This window comes from Amblyraja radiata, chromosome 4 (assembly GCF_010909765.2).
Source record: "Amblyraja radiata isolate CabotCenter1 chromosome 4, sAmbRad1.1.pri, whole genome shotgun sequence".
Classification (NCBI taxonomy): Eukaryota; Metazoa; Chordata; class Chondrichthyes; order Rajiformes; family Rajidae; genus Amblyraja; species Amblyraja radiata.
Genome location: NC_045959.1, coordinates 10,660,021 through 10,676,947, shown reverse-complemented (window position 1 = coordinate 10,676,947; position 16,927 = coordinate 10,660,021). Strand labels below are relative to the sequence as shown.

The following is a 16,927-nucleotide window of genomic DNA, read 5'->3' as shown; positions in this document are numbered from 1 at the left end:
AACTGGATACTGGACTTTTTAACCAACAGACCCCAGTCTGTTAGGTTAGACAAGCACACCTCTTCAACCCTCACCCTGAACACCGGCGTTCCACAGGGCTGTGTGCTGAGCCCCCTCCTCTACTCCCTCTTCACCTATGACTGCACACCTGTACATGGTACTAACACCATCATCAAGTATGCAGATGATACAACGGTGATTGGCCTCATCAGCAACAACGATGAGTCGGCCTACAGGGAGGAGGTCCAGCACTTAGCAGCATGGTGCGCTGACAACAACCTGGCCCTTAACTCCAAGAAGACCAAGGAGCTCATTGTAGACTTCAGGAAGTCCAGGGGCGGCACGCACACCCCCATCCACATTAACGGGACGGAGGTGGAACGTGTTTCTAGCTTCAGGTTCCTGGGAGTCAACATCTCCGATGACCTCTCTTGGACCCACAATACCTCAACTCTGATCAAGAAGGCTCACCAGCGTCTCTTCTTCCTGAGGAGACTGAAGAAGGTCCATCTGTCTCCTCAGATCCTGGTGAACTTCTACCGCTGCACCATCGAGAGCATCCTTACCAACTGCATCACAGTATGGTATGGCAACTGCTCTGTCTCCGACCGGAAGGCATTGCAGAGGGTGGTGAAAATTGCCCAACGCATCACCGGTTCCTCGCTCCCCTCCATTGAGTCTGTCCAAAGCAAGCGTTATCTGCGGAGGGCGCTCAGCATCGCCAAGGACTGCTCTCACCCCAACCATGGACTGTTTACCCTCCTACCATCCGGGAGGCGCTACAGGTCTCTCCGTTGCCGAACCAGCAGGTCCAGGAACAGCTTCTTCCCGGCGGCTGTCACTCTACTCAACAACGTACCTCGGTGACTGCCAATCACCCCCCCACCCCCCGGACACTTATTATCACTTATTATTATTTATTTAAATCATTTGCTATGTCGCTCTTCCAGGGAGATGCTAAATGCATTTCGTTGTCTCTGTATTGTACACTGACAATGACAATTAAAATTGAATCTGAATCTGAATCTGAATATTTTGATGAATCCTCTGCAATTCTTCAGATATGACCACATTACATTTTCCTTGCTATTTCACAGAAGTCCCTGTCCTCCAGAGTTGGCCAAGCTGTTCCAATACAATGACAATCTTGATATATGTCTTATGATACTGAAAAATTCTCTGATATTCCCCAAAACCAGGTTAAATCTAATCTGGTTAACTGTCATCCAATCAGCCTACTCTTAATGATGGAATGTTTAGTTTATGGTCACATGTACCGAGTTACAGTGAATAGCTTTTATGTGCTAACAAGTCAGCAGAAGGACAATAAATGAAGTCCAGTAAAGTCCGATCAAAGATAGTCCGAGGGTCTCCAATGAGGTACCGTATTTCCCGGCAATGAAGACGCACCTGCGTCGAAGATACACTCCCATTTTGAGTCGCGGAATTTTGAAAAATAAAAAAACAAGCATTCGCCGTGGTGGCGGCCATTTCCATTCGCCGTGGTGGCGGCCATTTCCATTCGCCGTGGTGGCGGCCATTTCCAGTGTAAAACACAGATAATATATACACTGGTCCGTTAATAAAAAAAATACAGCGTTCGGAATAAAATAACATTTAATTAATGTGCACGGAACAAAGATTACAGAGATTACAAAAACGGAAAGCATTCTAATCTTCAAATCAGAAAAATTCACTACTGTCATCGGAATCTTCAAAGTACAGTGTTAAACGATGTACAGTGTTAAACGATGTATAGTGTTAAACAATTTAAACAATGTACACAGCTCCTACCTAGACCAGGTGTTTGAAATGCCGAAAATCCCCACGCGAATGCATGTCGCTTCTGATTGGATTGCCGTTTTGTACTGAAACGCTTCCTATAGGCCAGGGGTGTCAAACTCACGGGCCACGGGCCACAACCGATCCGTGAAGGAGTCCGATCGGCCCGTGGGATAATTTCCCCGATGCCAGAGCGGGCATGAAATAGCATTTTGCCTGTGACCTAAAATGAGTTTAACACACCTGTTTCGGCCTCCAGGAGGTAATTTTTCGGGCCTTACTTTAGAGTAAAAAAATAGCGTCTTCATTACTAGGAAATACGGTAGATAGTAGTTCACGACTGCTCTCTAGTTGCTGAATCTGGAGGTGTGCGTTTTCACACTTCTATACTCTCATTGCTTTTCGATAATCTGCTCACCAATGTGTTTTTTTTGCCAGTACTATTGGGTTCCAGGCATCATCAGGACCTTGAGGTGTAAAGAGAAATTTAGAGGTTTTGGAGAATTTTGGAGAATTTCACAGGAGTGGATATGGGTCGAATGCAGGCAAATGGGACTATTTTGGATGGACATTTTGGTTAGCATGGACAAGTTAAGTTCAAGGACCCATTTCCATGCTGTATGACTCTTTGACTCTGAGATGAGGCAAAAGTGAAGGGCAGCATATGACAATACTCCCAAGAGTGATATCAAGGAATCCTAGGAAAACAAGGGGAAATTGTTTCGATGTTTCTGCATGAGTATGGTGAGATGGTTGTGATGATGACGGTAAGACATGGCAGCAGAATTAAGCCATTTGGCCCATCGAGTCTGCACCGCCATTTGATCATGGCTGATCTATTTTTCCTCCTCAACCCCATTCTCCTGCCTTCTCCCTGTACATTTTTGACGCCTTTACAAATCAAGAACCTATCAATCTCCACTTTAAAAGTACCTAATGACTTGGCCTTCACCGCTAAAGAAACTTCTCCTGATGGTCAATTACGCCAAAAACAAGTACAAGCAGATGCTTTTTGGGGTAATGTGCTTGACCCAAACAATTGCCACTTCAGCAAAGAACTTCCATTAATTGTCAGGTTAGAAGTGGGATGTTCATTGATGTAATATATATAATTTCCCATGAACCTGCCCTGCCAACAGACAATATTATGGATAATCTTCTACTTCAGCACCTTTCTAACCCTATGCCTTGATTTCTGTAAGATATTGAAATCTGTTCCCAATTTTGAATGAAGTCAATCACTGATCTTCCACGGACAAATGAGGCAGAGAATTGCAGAGTCACTGTTCATTGAAGAAACCTCTGCTCATTTCAGCCTAAATGATTTTGAAATGTGATTCTTAATTCTTGACAACAATATTCTTCTTATGTCTTGCTGGTCAAGCCTTGAAGAAACGTGTATGTTTCAATGAAGTCACCATTCATTCTTCTAAACGCTCAAACTTTAGAAGGCTGCATTTAGAAAGTGGAATTGGTCTACTCTGTCTATAAAGTAGGTCTACCATTTCAGGAATTATCGATTTTGGTGAATTATTGCTGCAGTTCCTCCAAAGCAAGTATATTGCCTTTGAAACGGAGACTAACATTGTACAACATATTCTTATGTGTGTTCTTAGCAAAGTTCTATATAATTGCAGTAAGTCATCTTGATTTCTGCATTCAAATCCTCTTATAATACTGGCCAATGTGGCATTTGCGTTCCCATCTTCCAGTAACTTGTGTACAAAATCGTCCACCTTCTTGAGCAATTATGGATTGTCAATAGCTGCTAAATTGCCAGTGATGCGCAGATTTCAATACCCAAAAATGAAATGTCTTTTTTTTCTCCAAGTGACGTTAAAGTTACAGATCTTGAAATATTAGAGAAATGGTTGAGAGTCCATAAAAAGATATGTGCAAGGTAGGACTAAAATGGATAATAAAGAAAATGAAAATAAGTATTTTATGACACAACAGACGCACAGCAGACCAGGGATCATTAATAGAAAGAAAAACAATCAACACTTCAGGTCCAAGATCATTTATCAGATTTTCCACATAATGTTTTGTAATTGGGCTTTGTACTACAGTAAAGGAACCAAAATATCAGATGTATAAGAAACCTCAAAATAATTAAAGTAATGAAACTTTGTGGATCAATGTAATCTTGAAAAGAGATGAAGGTAAGTGCCATCTGATCTATCAATTGAAAAAAATTCATCTGTTTACAAACATGACTTTCGGAGAAGAGGTGGGAATATTTTTTCTGTCTGGTCATCCAGAAACCATTTGATTATGCACAGATAATGTGTGGAGAAATGGCTCTCCTGACTTCAATTGGGAATGAGGTGTTTGGAAATGGCTGAAAGTGACTTTCTGACTACGACAAGCAAAATAGAAATTTGAATATAGTTTTGCTGAGTGCATCAAAGGCATCTCTGCGCCAAAACTCACCACAATATTAATCCATCTGCTGTATACAGATGACACCTACTTGAGAGACTTGACCGGTCAGAGCCCTAAAATATTACCTATTGCCCAGCTTGATATACCAGACATCAGCATTTTTGTTTTCTTGCCTTCCTCTCTGTTCCAGAGAAAATAGATTGCCAACCGCCAGCACTTCAAAACATAAATTGCCACCACACCATTTCCACAAAATCCTCCAAATCCACTGGCAGAATGTACAGGCCATCATCAATGCCCTTTCACAATTCAATATCAAGGCTCTAATAATGTTCAGCCAGATCCCATGGATGAGTTACAATCTCTGCACGCCTAACGGGTGGTGAATCTGTGGAATTCTTTGCCACAGAAGGCTGGGGCCAAGTCCATGGATATTTTTAAGGCCGAGATAGATAGATTCTTGATTACTGCGGGTGTCAGGGGTTTTGGGGAGAAGGCGGGAGAATAGGGTAGGGAGGGAGAGATAGATCAGATATGATTGAGTAGCGGAGTAGACTTGATGGGCCAATTAGTCTAATTCTCCTCCTATCACATATGGCCTAACACAATCTTTCAAAAGGGTCACTCCAACGTTTTCTAAGGGGACAGAAGATGTTCCCAAAGCCCCTCTAGAAATCAAGCCCCTTTGTTACTTATTTTCCCTTGCGTATTTGTTCATTCTAAACTGGTATATATTTTAACAAATCTTGTTCTGTCGCAAAGAATTATTTTAATACCATTTGTTGACAGAGTATGAAAGATTTTAATTGTCCTATTCTTTTTCATTACAGAAATTCTTGAAATTGCATACTGATCTCGCGTGGATAGTTGCATTTGAATGTGAAATTTATATAGGATGGATTAGGAGTTGGAAGAACTCTGGTTTATATCAAGTTTCCAGGGTCGGAACCTCTGAAAGAGAGTTTGAGGAAAGATGAGCTTGCATCGCAATCAGACGGTGGACTCGGACCGTGATCTGCAGTCCTCTGCATCTTCAGTGAGTTTGCCTTCAGTTAAAAAGGCACCAAAGAAGCGTCGCCTTTCACTTGGGTCTCTATTTCGAAGGAAAAAGGAGTCAAAACGAAAGTCCAGAGACTTAAATGGGGGAGTCGATGGAATTGCAAGTATTGAAAGCATTCATTCAGAACTTTGTAATGACAAGAACTCGATATTGTCAACCTGTGGCTCTTCTGAAAGTGGGACAGCATCCACCGACAAACAAAGTGGCGACTTTCTTGAATGCCCTCTGTGCCTTTCGCATCAAACTAAGGACAAATTCCCAGACATCATGACTTGCCAGCACAGGTCGTGTGGCGATTGCTTGCGGCAGTACTTGAGAATTGAGATCTCAGAAAGTAGGGTGAATATCAGCTGCCCAGAGTGTACTGAAAGATTCAATCCCCATGATATCCAGCTGATTTTAAATGATGATTTGCTGATGGAAAAATATGAGGAATTTATGCTGCGCCGTTGGTTGGTGGCAGATCCAGACTGCAGATGGTGCCCTGCTCCAGATTGTGGGTAAGGACATTTTTAAAGATCTCATTTGAAAGGACATTAAATGAGTAATAGTGATCTTCATACATTCTTCTTTCATTTTGAGGTGTTTTAATATGATTCCTATTAGATGTCATTGCTGTGACAATTTTATACAATTTCGTAGTGTTTTTTCTCTTTTGTCTTAATGATTTAACATATACTTTTGCATGCTCCGAACACTGCTATTGCATTAAAACATTTTTTGTCAGTTGATAATTTAAACCTTTGGCTAAAACATCAGTAAACAAATATAAAATGTTAACAGCAAGATATGAGACCAGGTATTTGGTCAAACATGCCCACCTTGCATAAAAACGGAATTGATTTGAAAATTCAAATTTGAATGGAATATCGTAAAATATTTGTTCTAGCCCACATGTCTTTCGAATTTTTGATCAAATTAGATACCCAGGTTTAACTCCTAACTACGGGTGCTCTCTGTATGGAGTTTATACATTCTCCCTGTGACCACGTGGGATTTCCCTGGGTGCTCCAGTTTCTTCCCACAATCCAAAGACTAAGAGATTTGTAGGTTAATTGGCTTTGATAAAAAATTGTAAATTGTCCTTGGTGTGTTGGATAGTGATAGAGTGCGGGGATCGCTGGTTGGAGCGGACTTGATGGGCCAAAAGGCCTGTTTCCGTGCTGTATCTCCTAACTGAACTAAAATATATTCTCATAATTTTAGTGTAAAAGTTGAGCTCCCAAGTTGTATAGTTGCTGACAAATTGGATTGCGCTTCTCTGTTAAAAGTGCTTTCAAGGTAATTGAAAGTGTTCAGTGACTGAGAAGCTGTAATCGAGCAAGGATGCAGCTAATCTATTTAAATAGAATGCAACAGAATATGGTCATAGTGACTAATTTTAGGTTAGCTTTAAGTTCCATGTACACACTAATTGTTTTAGTACTGACTTTTCAAAATAGCAGCATTCTTGTTGCATAGATTCTTGCTACAAATCTCAGTCTCAAGAGTATGCTGTGAGTCAAGTCAAGAGAGTTTATTGTCATATGTCCCAGATAGGACAATTAAATTCTTGCTTTGCATCAGCACAACAGAATATAGTAGGCACGATAACAGAACATATATCAGTGAGTCCATATACCATTTATAGTCATTTATGAAGTGAGTTTTTTAATCAGAGAATATTTCAAAAAGCAATTGAGCATGATTTAACTGTTCTAGGAGTTGGTCTATGACATTTGGGTAAAACTAGTTTGGATCATTTGAATAGTAGATTTCTGGCAGATGGAATAGGACTTGTTATTGGACTCAGAGCCAGAATTCATTTTTTTTAAACTGTTGATATCCTACTTAGAAAGTCTTGAGAATTATAAAATATTTAAGCCAATTCTTCCATTCAAGATTACAGCTAATCCCCCAACCTTAATCCATATTCACCTATAACCCTATTATAAATCTCTCTCTCTTCGCGTGGCCCCTTGGGTTTTCTCCGTGTGATCTGGTTTCCTCCCACATTCCAAAGAAGTAGAGGTTTGTAGGTTAATTGACCAATAAAAAAATTACAGTGTAGGATAGTGCTGGTGAACGGGGGGGGGGGGGGAAATTGCTCGTCGGCACGGACTCGGTGGACTGAAGGGCCTGTTTCCGTACTGTATCTCTAAAGTCTTGATTTGTAGGATGTAATGAAAAGCCCAATTAGGTCCAGTCATGCATGTAGCTCAAATCAATGAAACTCAACTCAAACCTGATTGAGTTGCATTGATTTGAGCTGCATGTATGACAGGACCCAATCAGAGACAAAATAATTTTGTAGTTAGATTAGATTAGAGATACAGCTTTGGAAATAGCACCATCAGCCCACCTTGTCCACGCTGACCATCGATCACCTGTTCACTCTGGTATTATGTTATCCTACTTTTTCATCCACTCCCGACACTTTAGGGGCAATTTACAGAGGTCAATTAACTTACAAAACCACATGTCTTTGGGATGTGGGAGGAAACTGGAGCACCCGGGAAACCCATGCAACGTGCTAACTCCACACAGACAGCACCCGATGTCATGATTGAACTTGTGTCTGTGGCACTGAGGCAGCAGCTCCACCGGCTGCGCCTCTATGCTGCCTAAAATGCTTTCAAAAATTACAAGTGCTTTAAGTATTAATTGCATTAGTTTGCATTTATTCATAAGGGCGATCAACATCAAATTTTTTTCCCCCCTAAGTGTACAGGCTTCAACAACTGAAGAGTAGAATTATTGATTCAATTATTTATTATTATTTATTTATTTTTGGAAGCCCACAGCCTTTTAGTTTTGTTTGCTCTGTGATCATAAACTGAGCTTCAAGAAGAGTTGTTTAAGATGTAGGCATTGAATTTATGTCCAATATTATGTCCAATATTAGTTCCTTAATATTTTCTGTGGTTAAATGCATATGGAGATTTAAAAAAATAGAATATTGATCTCTTCATCAATATTCCATGTTTTGGCTGACCTGAGTTTCTATTTTGAGGCTCATAGGTAATTTTGTGTCTACATGACAATATTTCATTTAGAACATCACTGGTGATATGAATGTTATTTCATTACTATTGTGAGTGCCGTGAGTGCTGAGTCCAGTCACCTGGAATGCATTTATGGCAGTTGATTTAGATACATATAAACATAGAAAATAGGTGCAGGAGTAGGCCATTCGCCCCTTCGAGCCAGCACCGCCAATCAATATGATCATGGCAGATCATCCAAAATCAGTACCCTGCTTTCTCCCCATATTCCTTGATTCCGTTAGCCCTAAGAGCTAAATCTCTCTCTTGAAAACATCTAGTGAATAGGCCTCCACTGCCATCTTTGGCAGAGAATTCCACAGATTCACAACCCTCTGGGTGAAAAAGTTTTTCCTCATCTCAGTCCTAAATGGCCTACCCCTTATTCTTAAACCGTGAACCCTGTTTCTGGACTCCCCCAAAGTAGGGACCATTTTTTCTGCATCTAGCCTGTTCAATCCCTTAAGAATTGTATATGTTTCTATAAGATTTCCTCTCATCCTTCTAAATTCCAGTGAATACAAACTCAGTCGACCCATTCTTTTATTGTATGTAAGTCCCGCCACCCCAGGAAATAACCTGGTGAACTAACGTTATACTCCCTTAATAGCAAGAATGTCCTTCCTCAAATTAGGAGACCAAAGCTGCACACAATACTCCAGGTGTGGTCTCGCCAAGGCCTTGTACAACAGCAGTAGGACCTCCTTGCCCCTGAACTCAAATCCTCTCAATGAAGGCCAACATGCCATTAGCTTACTTCACTGCCTGCTGCACCTGCATGCTTACTTTCAGGGACTGATGTACAAGGGCACCCAGGTCTCGTTGAATCTCCCCTTTTCCTAATCTGACACCATTGGATAATAGTCTGCCTTCCTGTTCTTTCCACCAAAGTGGATAACCTCACATTTATCCACATTATACTGCATCTGCCCACTCACCCAACTTATCCAAGTCACCCTGCAGCCTCCTAGCATCCTCCTCACAGCTCACTCTACCACTCAGCTCTGTGTCATCTGCAAACTTGGAGATGCTACGTTTAATTCCCTGGTCTAAATCGTTAATATAAATTGTAAATAACTGGGGTCCCAGCACTGAGCCTTGCGGCACCCCACTAGTCACTGCCCGCCATTTTGAAAAGGAGCTGTTAATTCCTACTCTTTGCTTCCTGTCTGCCAACCAGTTCTCTATCCATGTCAATACCCAACCCCCATTCCCATGTGCTCTAATTTTGCACACTAATATCTTGTGTGGGACCTTGTCAAAAGGCTTTTTGAAAGTCTAGATACACCACATCCACTGCTCTTCCTTATCCATTCTACTTGTTACATCCTCAAAAAATTCCAGAAGATTAGTCAAGCATGATTTCCCCTTCATAAATCTGTGCTGACTTTGACCGATCCTGTCACTGCTGTTCAAATGCACTGCCATTAAATCTTTAATAATCGATTCAAGCATCTTCCCCATTACTGATGTAGGGCTAACTGGTCTATAATTCCCTGTTTCCCAAGTGGAGTTACATTGGCTACCCTCCAGTCCACAGGAACTGATCTAGAGTCTATAGAATATTGGAAATGATCACCACTGCAACCACGATATCTAGGGCCTTCTCGTTGAGTACTCTGCGATGCAGACCATCAGGCCCTGGGGATTTATCTGCCTTTAGTGCCAACAGTTTACCGAACACCATTTCCTGACTAATGTGGATTCCCTCAAGTTCCTCCCTCCCTCTAGATCCTCAGTCCCCCAGTATTTCTGTGAGATTGTGTCTTCCTTGGTGAAGACAGAACCAAAGTATTTGTTTAACTGGTCTGCCATTTCCTTGTCTCCCATTATAAATTCACCTGTTTCTGACAGTAAGGGACCTACATTTGTCTTTAATTGTGATGTGAAGTGGAAACACAGCTCTGTTACTTACTAAACGGGGATTTTGGTAACAGTTGTAGCAGGAAGATTGCAGTCAGATGATGTGATTTACATTGCCAGGAAATTAATTGAGCTATTGCAGGGCAAAAATACTCGTGTTTGTATTGGTAGTACTATCCTTTATTACATAAGGGGCAAATCGCCTTCTGATTTTTATTTTTGTGCACATCATGTTTCTGATTCAAAACCTTAGCATTGTTTTTTGAATTTTTTTTCTATTTTGTAATGTTTCAGCATTAATATAATTTTCACCCAGACAAATTTAGAGTTTGCATGAGCATGTGGCTGCTTAGGATTTTGGCTCTAAAGAGTAATGGAAATTGGATAGTTGGATTGCACATAATTGCTGGGAATGAAACCTTCTTCGCAAGTGAAGCTAGCATGGCCTTTAACATAAATGTTGGTATTTCCTGCCTCATTGATTTAAATTCATAATTTCAGAAATATGACTAACCTGTAGCTTTCGGAAGGCAGTTTTCAATTCCATGGCTCCATGTTGTTTGAGATACCAGTGAATCTTTCAAGGCTGGCCAAATTACATAATCATTCTCTGCAAATGTTTATACTGCTGTTTTTCTGTGTAGTTATAGATTTTGGCATTTCTATTAAATTTCACCTACACAGCATTTTGAGCAACGTGAACATGTTTTGAACTAATAACACTCATCCATCACATCAGTTATTTGTCCCATCTGCCAATAGGAAGATTGGAGATGCATGCATAAAAGATGTAGCTATCTAGTTCAATTTGCAATAGCATGCAAATGGTTTGGGCCAGGCTATAGTGTGTAGATTTAGGACAGTAGAAGTAAAAACCTATAAAATAGGATGTTTAAGCTGTTCAATAGACAATTGACAATAGACAATAGGTGCAGGAGTAGGTCATTTGACCCTTCGAGCCAGCTGTGATCATGGCTGATCATCCCCAATCAGTACCCCGTTCCTGCCCACTCCCCATATCCCCTGACTCCGCTATCTTTAAGACCCCTATCTAGCTCTCTCTTGAAAGTATCCAGAGAACTGGCCTCCATCGCCCTCCGAGGCAGAGAATTCCATAGACTTACAACTATGTGAGAAAAAGTATTTCCTCGTCTCCAATCCAAATGGCTTGCCCCTTAGTCTTAAACTGTGGCCCCTGGTTCTGGACTCCCTCAACATCTGGAACATGTTTCCTGCCTCTAGCGTGTCCAATCCCTTAACAATCTTATATGTTTCAACAAGATCTCCTCCCATCCGTCTAATCTCAAGAGTGTACAAGCCTAGCCGCTCCATTCTCTCAGCATATGACAGTCCCGCCATCCCGGGAATTAACCTTGTGAACCTATGTTGCACTCCCTCAATAGCAAGAATGTCCTTCCTCAAATTAGGGGACCAAAACTGCACACAATACTCCAGATGTGGTCTCACTAGGGCGCTGTACAACTGCAGAAGGACCTCTTTGCTCCTATACTTGACTCCTCTTGTTACAAAGGCCATTTGCTTTCTTCACTGCCTGCTGTACCTGCATGCTTACTTTCATAGACTGATGAACAAGGACCCCCAGATCCCATTGTACTTCCCCCTTTCCCAACTTGACGCCATTTAGATAGTAATCTGCCTTCCTGTTTTTTATACCAAAGTGGATAACCTCACATTTATCCACATTAAACTTTATCTGCCATGCGTCTTCCCACTCCCCCAACCTGTCCAAGTCACCCTGCATTCTCATAGCATCCTCCTCACCGTTCATATTGCCACCCAGCTTTGTGTCATCTGCAAATTTGCCAATGTTACTTTGAATCCCTTCATCCAAATCATTGATGTATATTGTAAGTAGCTGCGGTCCCAGCACCGAACCTTGCGGTACCCCACTAATCACTGCCTGTCATTCTGAAAGGGACCCGTTAACCCCTACTCTGCTTCCTGTCTGCCAACCAATTTTCTATCCATGTCAGCACTCTACCCCCAATACCATGTGCCCTAATTTTGCCCACTAATCTCCTGTGTGGGACATTATCAAATGCTTTCACAATGGTGAAACGTCCAAATGTGAGAAGAAATCTATTGCTGATGCATCTTGCTGGTATTAATTTTGAAAATTGTGGAAAATGTACTTGGAGGTTTATATGATTTTGCTGAATGAATTATTTGAAGTCTACAAAACGTTTCGGGGATAATCAATTAATTTTGTCAAATTTTTGGTCCAGTGCAAGCTAGAAAGGGTTTACACTAAATGTATCATACAAATAATATATTTTTGTATTTTGCAGTTATGCAGTGATAGCATTTGGTTGTGCCAGCTGTCCAAAACTCACCTGCGCAAGAGACGGATGTGGCACTGAGTTCTGTTACCACTGTAAGCAAATATGGCATCCAAATCAGACTTGCGATGCAGCACGGCAACAGAGAGCACATAGTTTACGGTTAAGAACAATACGTTCTTCGTCAATCAGCTACAGTCAAGAATCGGGTGCAGCAGGTACAGAAAATTGGACACTTCGGCGATATGTTCAGGATGAGATTACAGGAAGAAAGGGGTTACCTGAAATAAACAGCCTCCTGGTCAATCAGTTTTTACCGTCTCGTTCTACAGGTAATGGCAACAATGTGGTTTCCAGAATTGTTTGTTTATTTCCCAGTTTAAGAATTGTCACAAATTATATACATTTTAATATTCTCAATCCCAACTAGTCCATGAGCCCAGCTGAACATTTTGCAATCCTGACTGACTGCTGAGAGAGTTTCCCTGTCTTTGTTTTTGTTTGATAAGGAAGACACCAGTATTTCACATTGGACCTCTTTGCTTTCTTTGAAATTATCCCAATTTACAATCTTTCAGAGAAAGATGAATTAATCATTGTATGTGCAAAATACCTTGTAAAATGCTATTGTGGCTTTCTGGGTTTAAAAGAATAAGGTTACATTTGAGCTGAGAAACAGATATGAGCATTCACTCCAGATTCTATCCTGCAAGTTTTGGAATCTGGTATTTGTATTTTTTATATTGTTTTTTAAACATTCTCTCTACTGACAGCTCCATCAAAATAGAAAATTGTAGATACTACAGATTAATATTCTTGACGTATACTAGTTTAACCAAGTGAAGTTGCTTCCAAGTTGTCTCAATTTACAAATGTTTCAGAGTTGAACGGCAGGTGTCCTGGGAGCTTGCCAAGCCGGGCAAAATGGCACAGCCTTTAGGTTGCCATTGGCACCCGGGTAACCGCTAATTTCGAGCCCTGATACCACTGTGCATGTTCATTGGTATCTATTGAAACTTTACAGCGTAGAATATGGTCATTCAACTCAATTGTACATTTTAGTGTTGATATCTACACATGTCATCTGCCACACTTGCTTCATCTCGCTCTGATTATAAAGTTATCTGTTCTACCTGTGCTGTCTGCTTTATTTCAGGAAAAAAATATTCTGTGATAATGCTTCCTGTTGTTAAAGCCAATGGTTATTAATATGGTTAATAATACTTGTTTAAAAAAAATATTGTGCGTGTGGCGCTTTATGTGGACAAATTCTGAATTGTTCATGTTAAATTCTTGTTAGTAACTAATGAAAACAATGCTTGACACGTGAAAATAAGTGATGTCATTAGAACATGCAGTTCTGGTTATACAACTGTTTGATTCCACTGAATCATTACCATCTTGCCTAATCATTTTGCATTTGTTAAAAATGTAATTCGTTCATTTTTGCAGCGGATGATATTAAACCTTGTCCACGATGTGCAGCATATATAATAAAAATGAATGATGGAAGCTGTAATCATATGACTTGTGCTGTATGTGGTTGCGAGTTCTGTTGGCTTTGTATGAAAGAAATCTCCGACCTACACTATTTAAGGTAAGATTTGAACAATTATATTTTGAAAATCTGATGATTAGAGAATTGTGCTATATTAGGATCGAGTGCCTTTAACAAGGTGTCTTAAAGGAATTATAAATTTGATCTAACTTATACTAACATTAGAAAAGATGAGGACAAACCCGAGTCTAAATTTTAAGAAACATTTTGAAGGGGGGGAAGGGTTCATGGGTGCAATTCAGATTTGCGCCTAAATGGCTGGTGAATGGCTACCTGTGGCGTAGTGAAGAAAATCAAGGCCTAATATCTGGTGATCAGTAGGCTGGATGTGGTTTAGTGAGAGGCCAGATGAAAGAATATTTAAGATTAAAACATTTTAGATCATGAAATAATATGCCCTGAATTTGTGGTAAAATGACAGGCCACAGCTGTTCACTGATTATTTTGAACAAGGAAATCAGCTAGAATGTTTTTAATGTTAAATAGCTGGCCACAATGTTGTCTACTTTAAAGTATGTAAAATGTCCAGTGGTGCAATGTATGCTTGTGCAAACATATAACTGAGGAAATTGGAAGATATTTCCTACCCTATGACAGAAATATTTCAAATGTCATTAGAAACTTTGATGTCATTAGAAACGGGAATAGTCCCCGAGGATTGGCGTACTGCGCATGTTGTTCCATTGTTTAAAAAGGGTTCTAAGAGTAAACCTAGCAATTATAGACCTGTTAGTTTGACTTCAGTGGTGGGCAAATTAATGGAAAAGATACTTAAAGATAATATATATAAGCATCTGGATAAACAGGGTCTGATTAGGAACAGTCAACATGGATTTGTGCCTGGAAGGTCATGTTTGACTAATCTTCTTGAATTTTTTGAAGAGGTTACTAGGGAAATTGACGAGGGTAAAGCAGTGGATGTTGTCTATATGGACTTTAGTAAGGCCTTTGACAAGGTTCCTCATGGAAGGTTGGTTAAGAAGGTTAAACTGTTGGGTATAAATGCAGGAATAGCAAGATGGATTCAGCAGTGGCTGAATGGGAGAAGCCAGAGGGTAATGGTGGATGGCTGTTTGTCGGGTTGGAGGCAGGTGACTAGTGGGGTGCCTCAGGGATCTGTGTTGGGTCCTTTGTTGTTTGTCATGTACATCAATGATCTGGATGAAGGGGTGGTAAATTGGATTAGTAAGTATGCAGATGATACCAAGATAGGGGGTGTTGTGGATAATGAAGAGGATTTCCAAAGTCTACAGAGTGATTTAGGCCATTTGGAAAAATGGGCTGAAAGATGGCAGATGGAGTTTAATGCTGATAAATGTGAGGTGTTACACCTTGGCAGGACAAATCAAAATAGGACGTACATGATAAATGGTAGGGAATTGAAGAATACAGTTGAACAGAGGGATCTGGGAATAACCGTGCATAGTTCCTTGAAGGTGGAATCTCATATAGATAGGGTGGTAAAGAAAGCTTTTGGTATGCTAGCCTTTATAAATCAGAGCATTGAGTATAGAAGCTGGGATGTAATGTTAAAATTGTACAAGGCATTGGTGAGACCAAATCTGGAGTATGGTGTACAATTTTGGTCGCCCAATTATAGGAAGGATGTCAACAAAATAGAGAGAGTACAGAGGAGATTTACTAGAATGTTGCCTGGGTTTCAACAACTAAGTTACAGAGATAGGTTGAATAAGTTAGGTCTTTATTCTCTGGAGCGCAGAAGGTTAAGGGGGGACTTGATAGAGGTCTTTAAGATGATGAGAGGGATAGACAGAGTTGATGTGATCAAGCTTTTCCCTTTGAGAATAGGGAAGATTCAAACAAGAGGACATGACTTCAGAATTAAGGGACAGAAGTTTAGGGGTAACATGAGGGGGAACTTCTTTACTCAGAGAGTGGTAGCGGTGTGGAATGAGCTTCCAGTGGAAGTGGTGGCGGCAGGTTCGTTGGTATCATTTAAGAATAAATTGGATAGGCATATGGATGAGAAGGGAATGGAGGGTTATGGTATGAGTGCAGGCAGGTGGGACTAAGGGAAAAAAAATTGTTCGGCGCGGACTTGTAGGGCCGAGATGGCCTGTTTCCGTGCTGTAATTGTTATATGGTTATAATGGTTACTTGGTAGGAGAAAAAAAAGTGAATGGGAAGCCTACAAAAATAAAGTATTGACCCGTCGGGTGTCACCTTCCCAGTAGGGAAACCTCGTTTGAAATGTTTGAGCAAAAGCATGGAAACGTGACAGTTTTACTTGTTATTATCTTCTGGGATCCAACTTTCCCCCAATCCCAGATTGTTGCCAGCTGTAACTGATTGGCAGATCAACCAATATTCAAGTTTCTAATTATATGAATCCAAATCTTTATAATAAACTAGACCAAGGGGGTCCCGTCCCCTCAATGCGCGGGCGGGGGGGGAGCGCGGCCTGCGGTGACAAGCGCGCGCACACACGCACGCACACACACGCGCACATACACACGCACGATTTATAAAGCATTTTATAACTATCAGAATTTAGCCTGTCTAGAAGAGGCATGAAGACCTTGTTTCAGTTGACAACTCTATAAATGCCATTAATATGACAGTTCTTTGCTGGATAGAAAAATTACTGGAATACTTTACTTGTTCACTTTAGTTGCTATACTTAAGATACCATGATTAGCTTAGTGCAGTTTGGCATCCTAAATTCAAGAATTAGTTGTCCAATCTATAATTCTTTTTATTGAAACACTTTGAGGAATCAATTTTTTATTTCTCCTGATGCAAATTGCAATAACTGAATTTCAAATGTCAAATGATCTTGCATTTGTGTGGGAATTCGTTATTTTGAGAACCTGTTCCATTGTCTGCTATTCTTGAGTGGTAGGCTTTAAGGAAACATTGTTATTTTTGAGATTTGTATTTTAATAAACACAGTTTACTGAATTAATTTGTCCTTCAAATTGTTTTTAACATCTTG

General features: G+C 40.5%; 1 protein-coding gene across 2 annotated transcripts in view; it reads left to right on the top strand.

Annotated features, from left to right (window-relative positions):
• Positions 1-16,927, top strand: part of rnf19a (ring finger protein 19A, RBR E3 ubiquitin protein ligase) — a 62,705-nt gene that overhangs the window by 29,997 nt on the left and 15,781 nt on the right. The window contains exons 2-4 of one of the 2 annotated variants that reach the window (XM_033018940.1): positions 4,998-5,727; positions 12,423-12,745; positions 13,866-14,010. In XM_033018940.1, the coding sequence (XP_032874831.1) occupies positions 5,141-5,727; positions 12,423-12,745; positions 13,866-14,010 (1,055 nt within the window). In that variant the 5' untranslated portion in view covers positions 4,998-5,140. The remainder of the gene's footprint in view (positions 1-4,997; positions 5,728-12,422; positions 12,746-13,865; positions 14,011-16,927) is intronic. The other variant, XM_033018941.1, reaches the window with a different exon arrangement.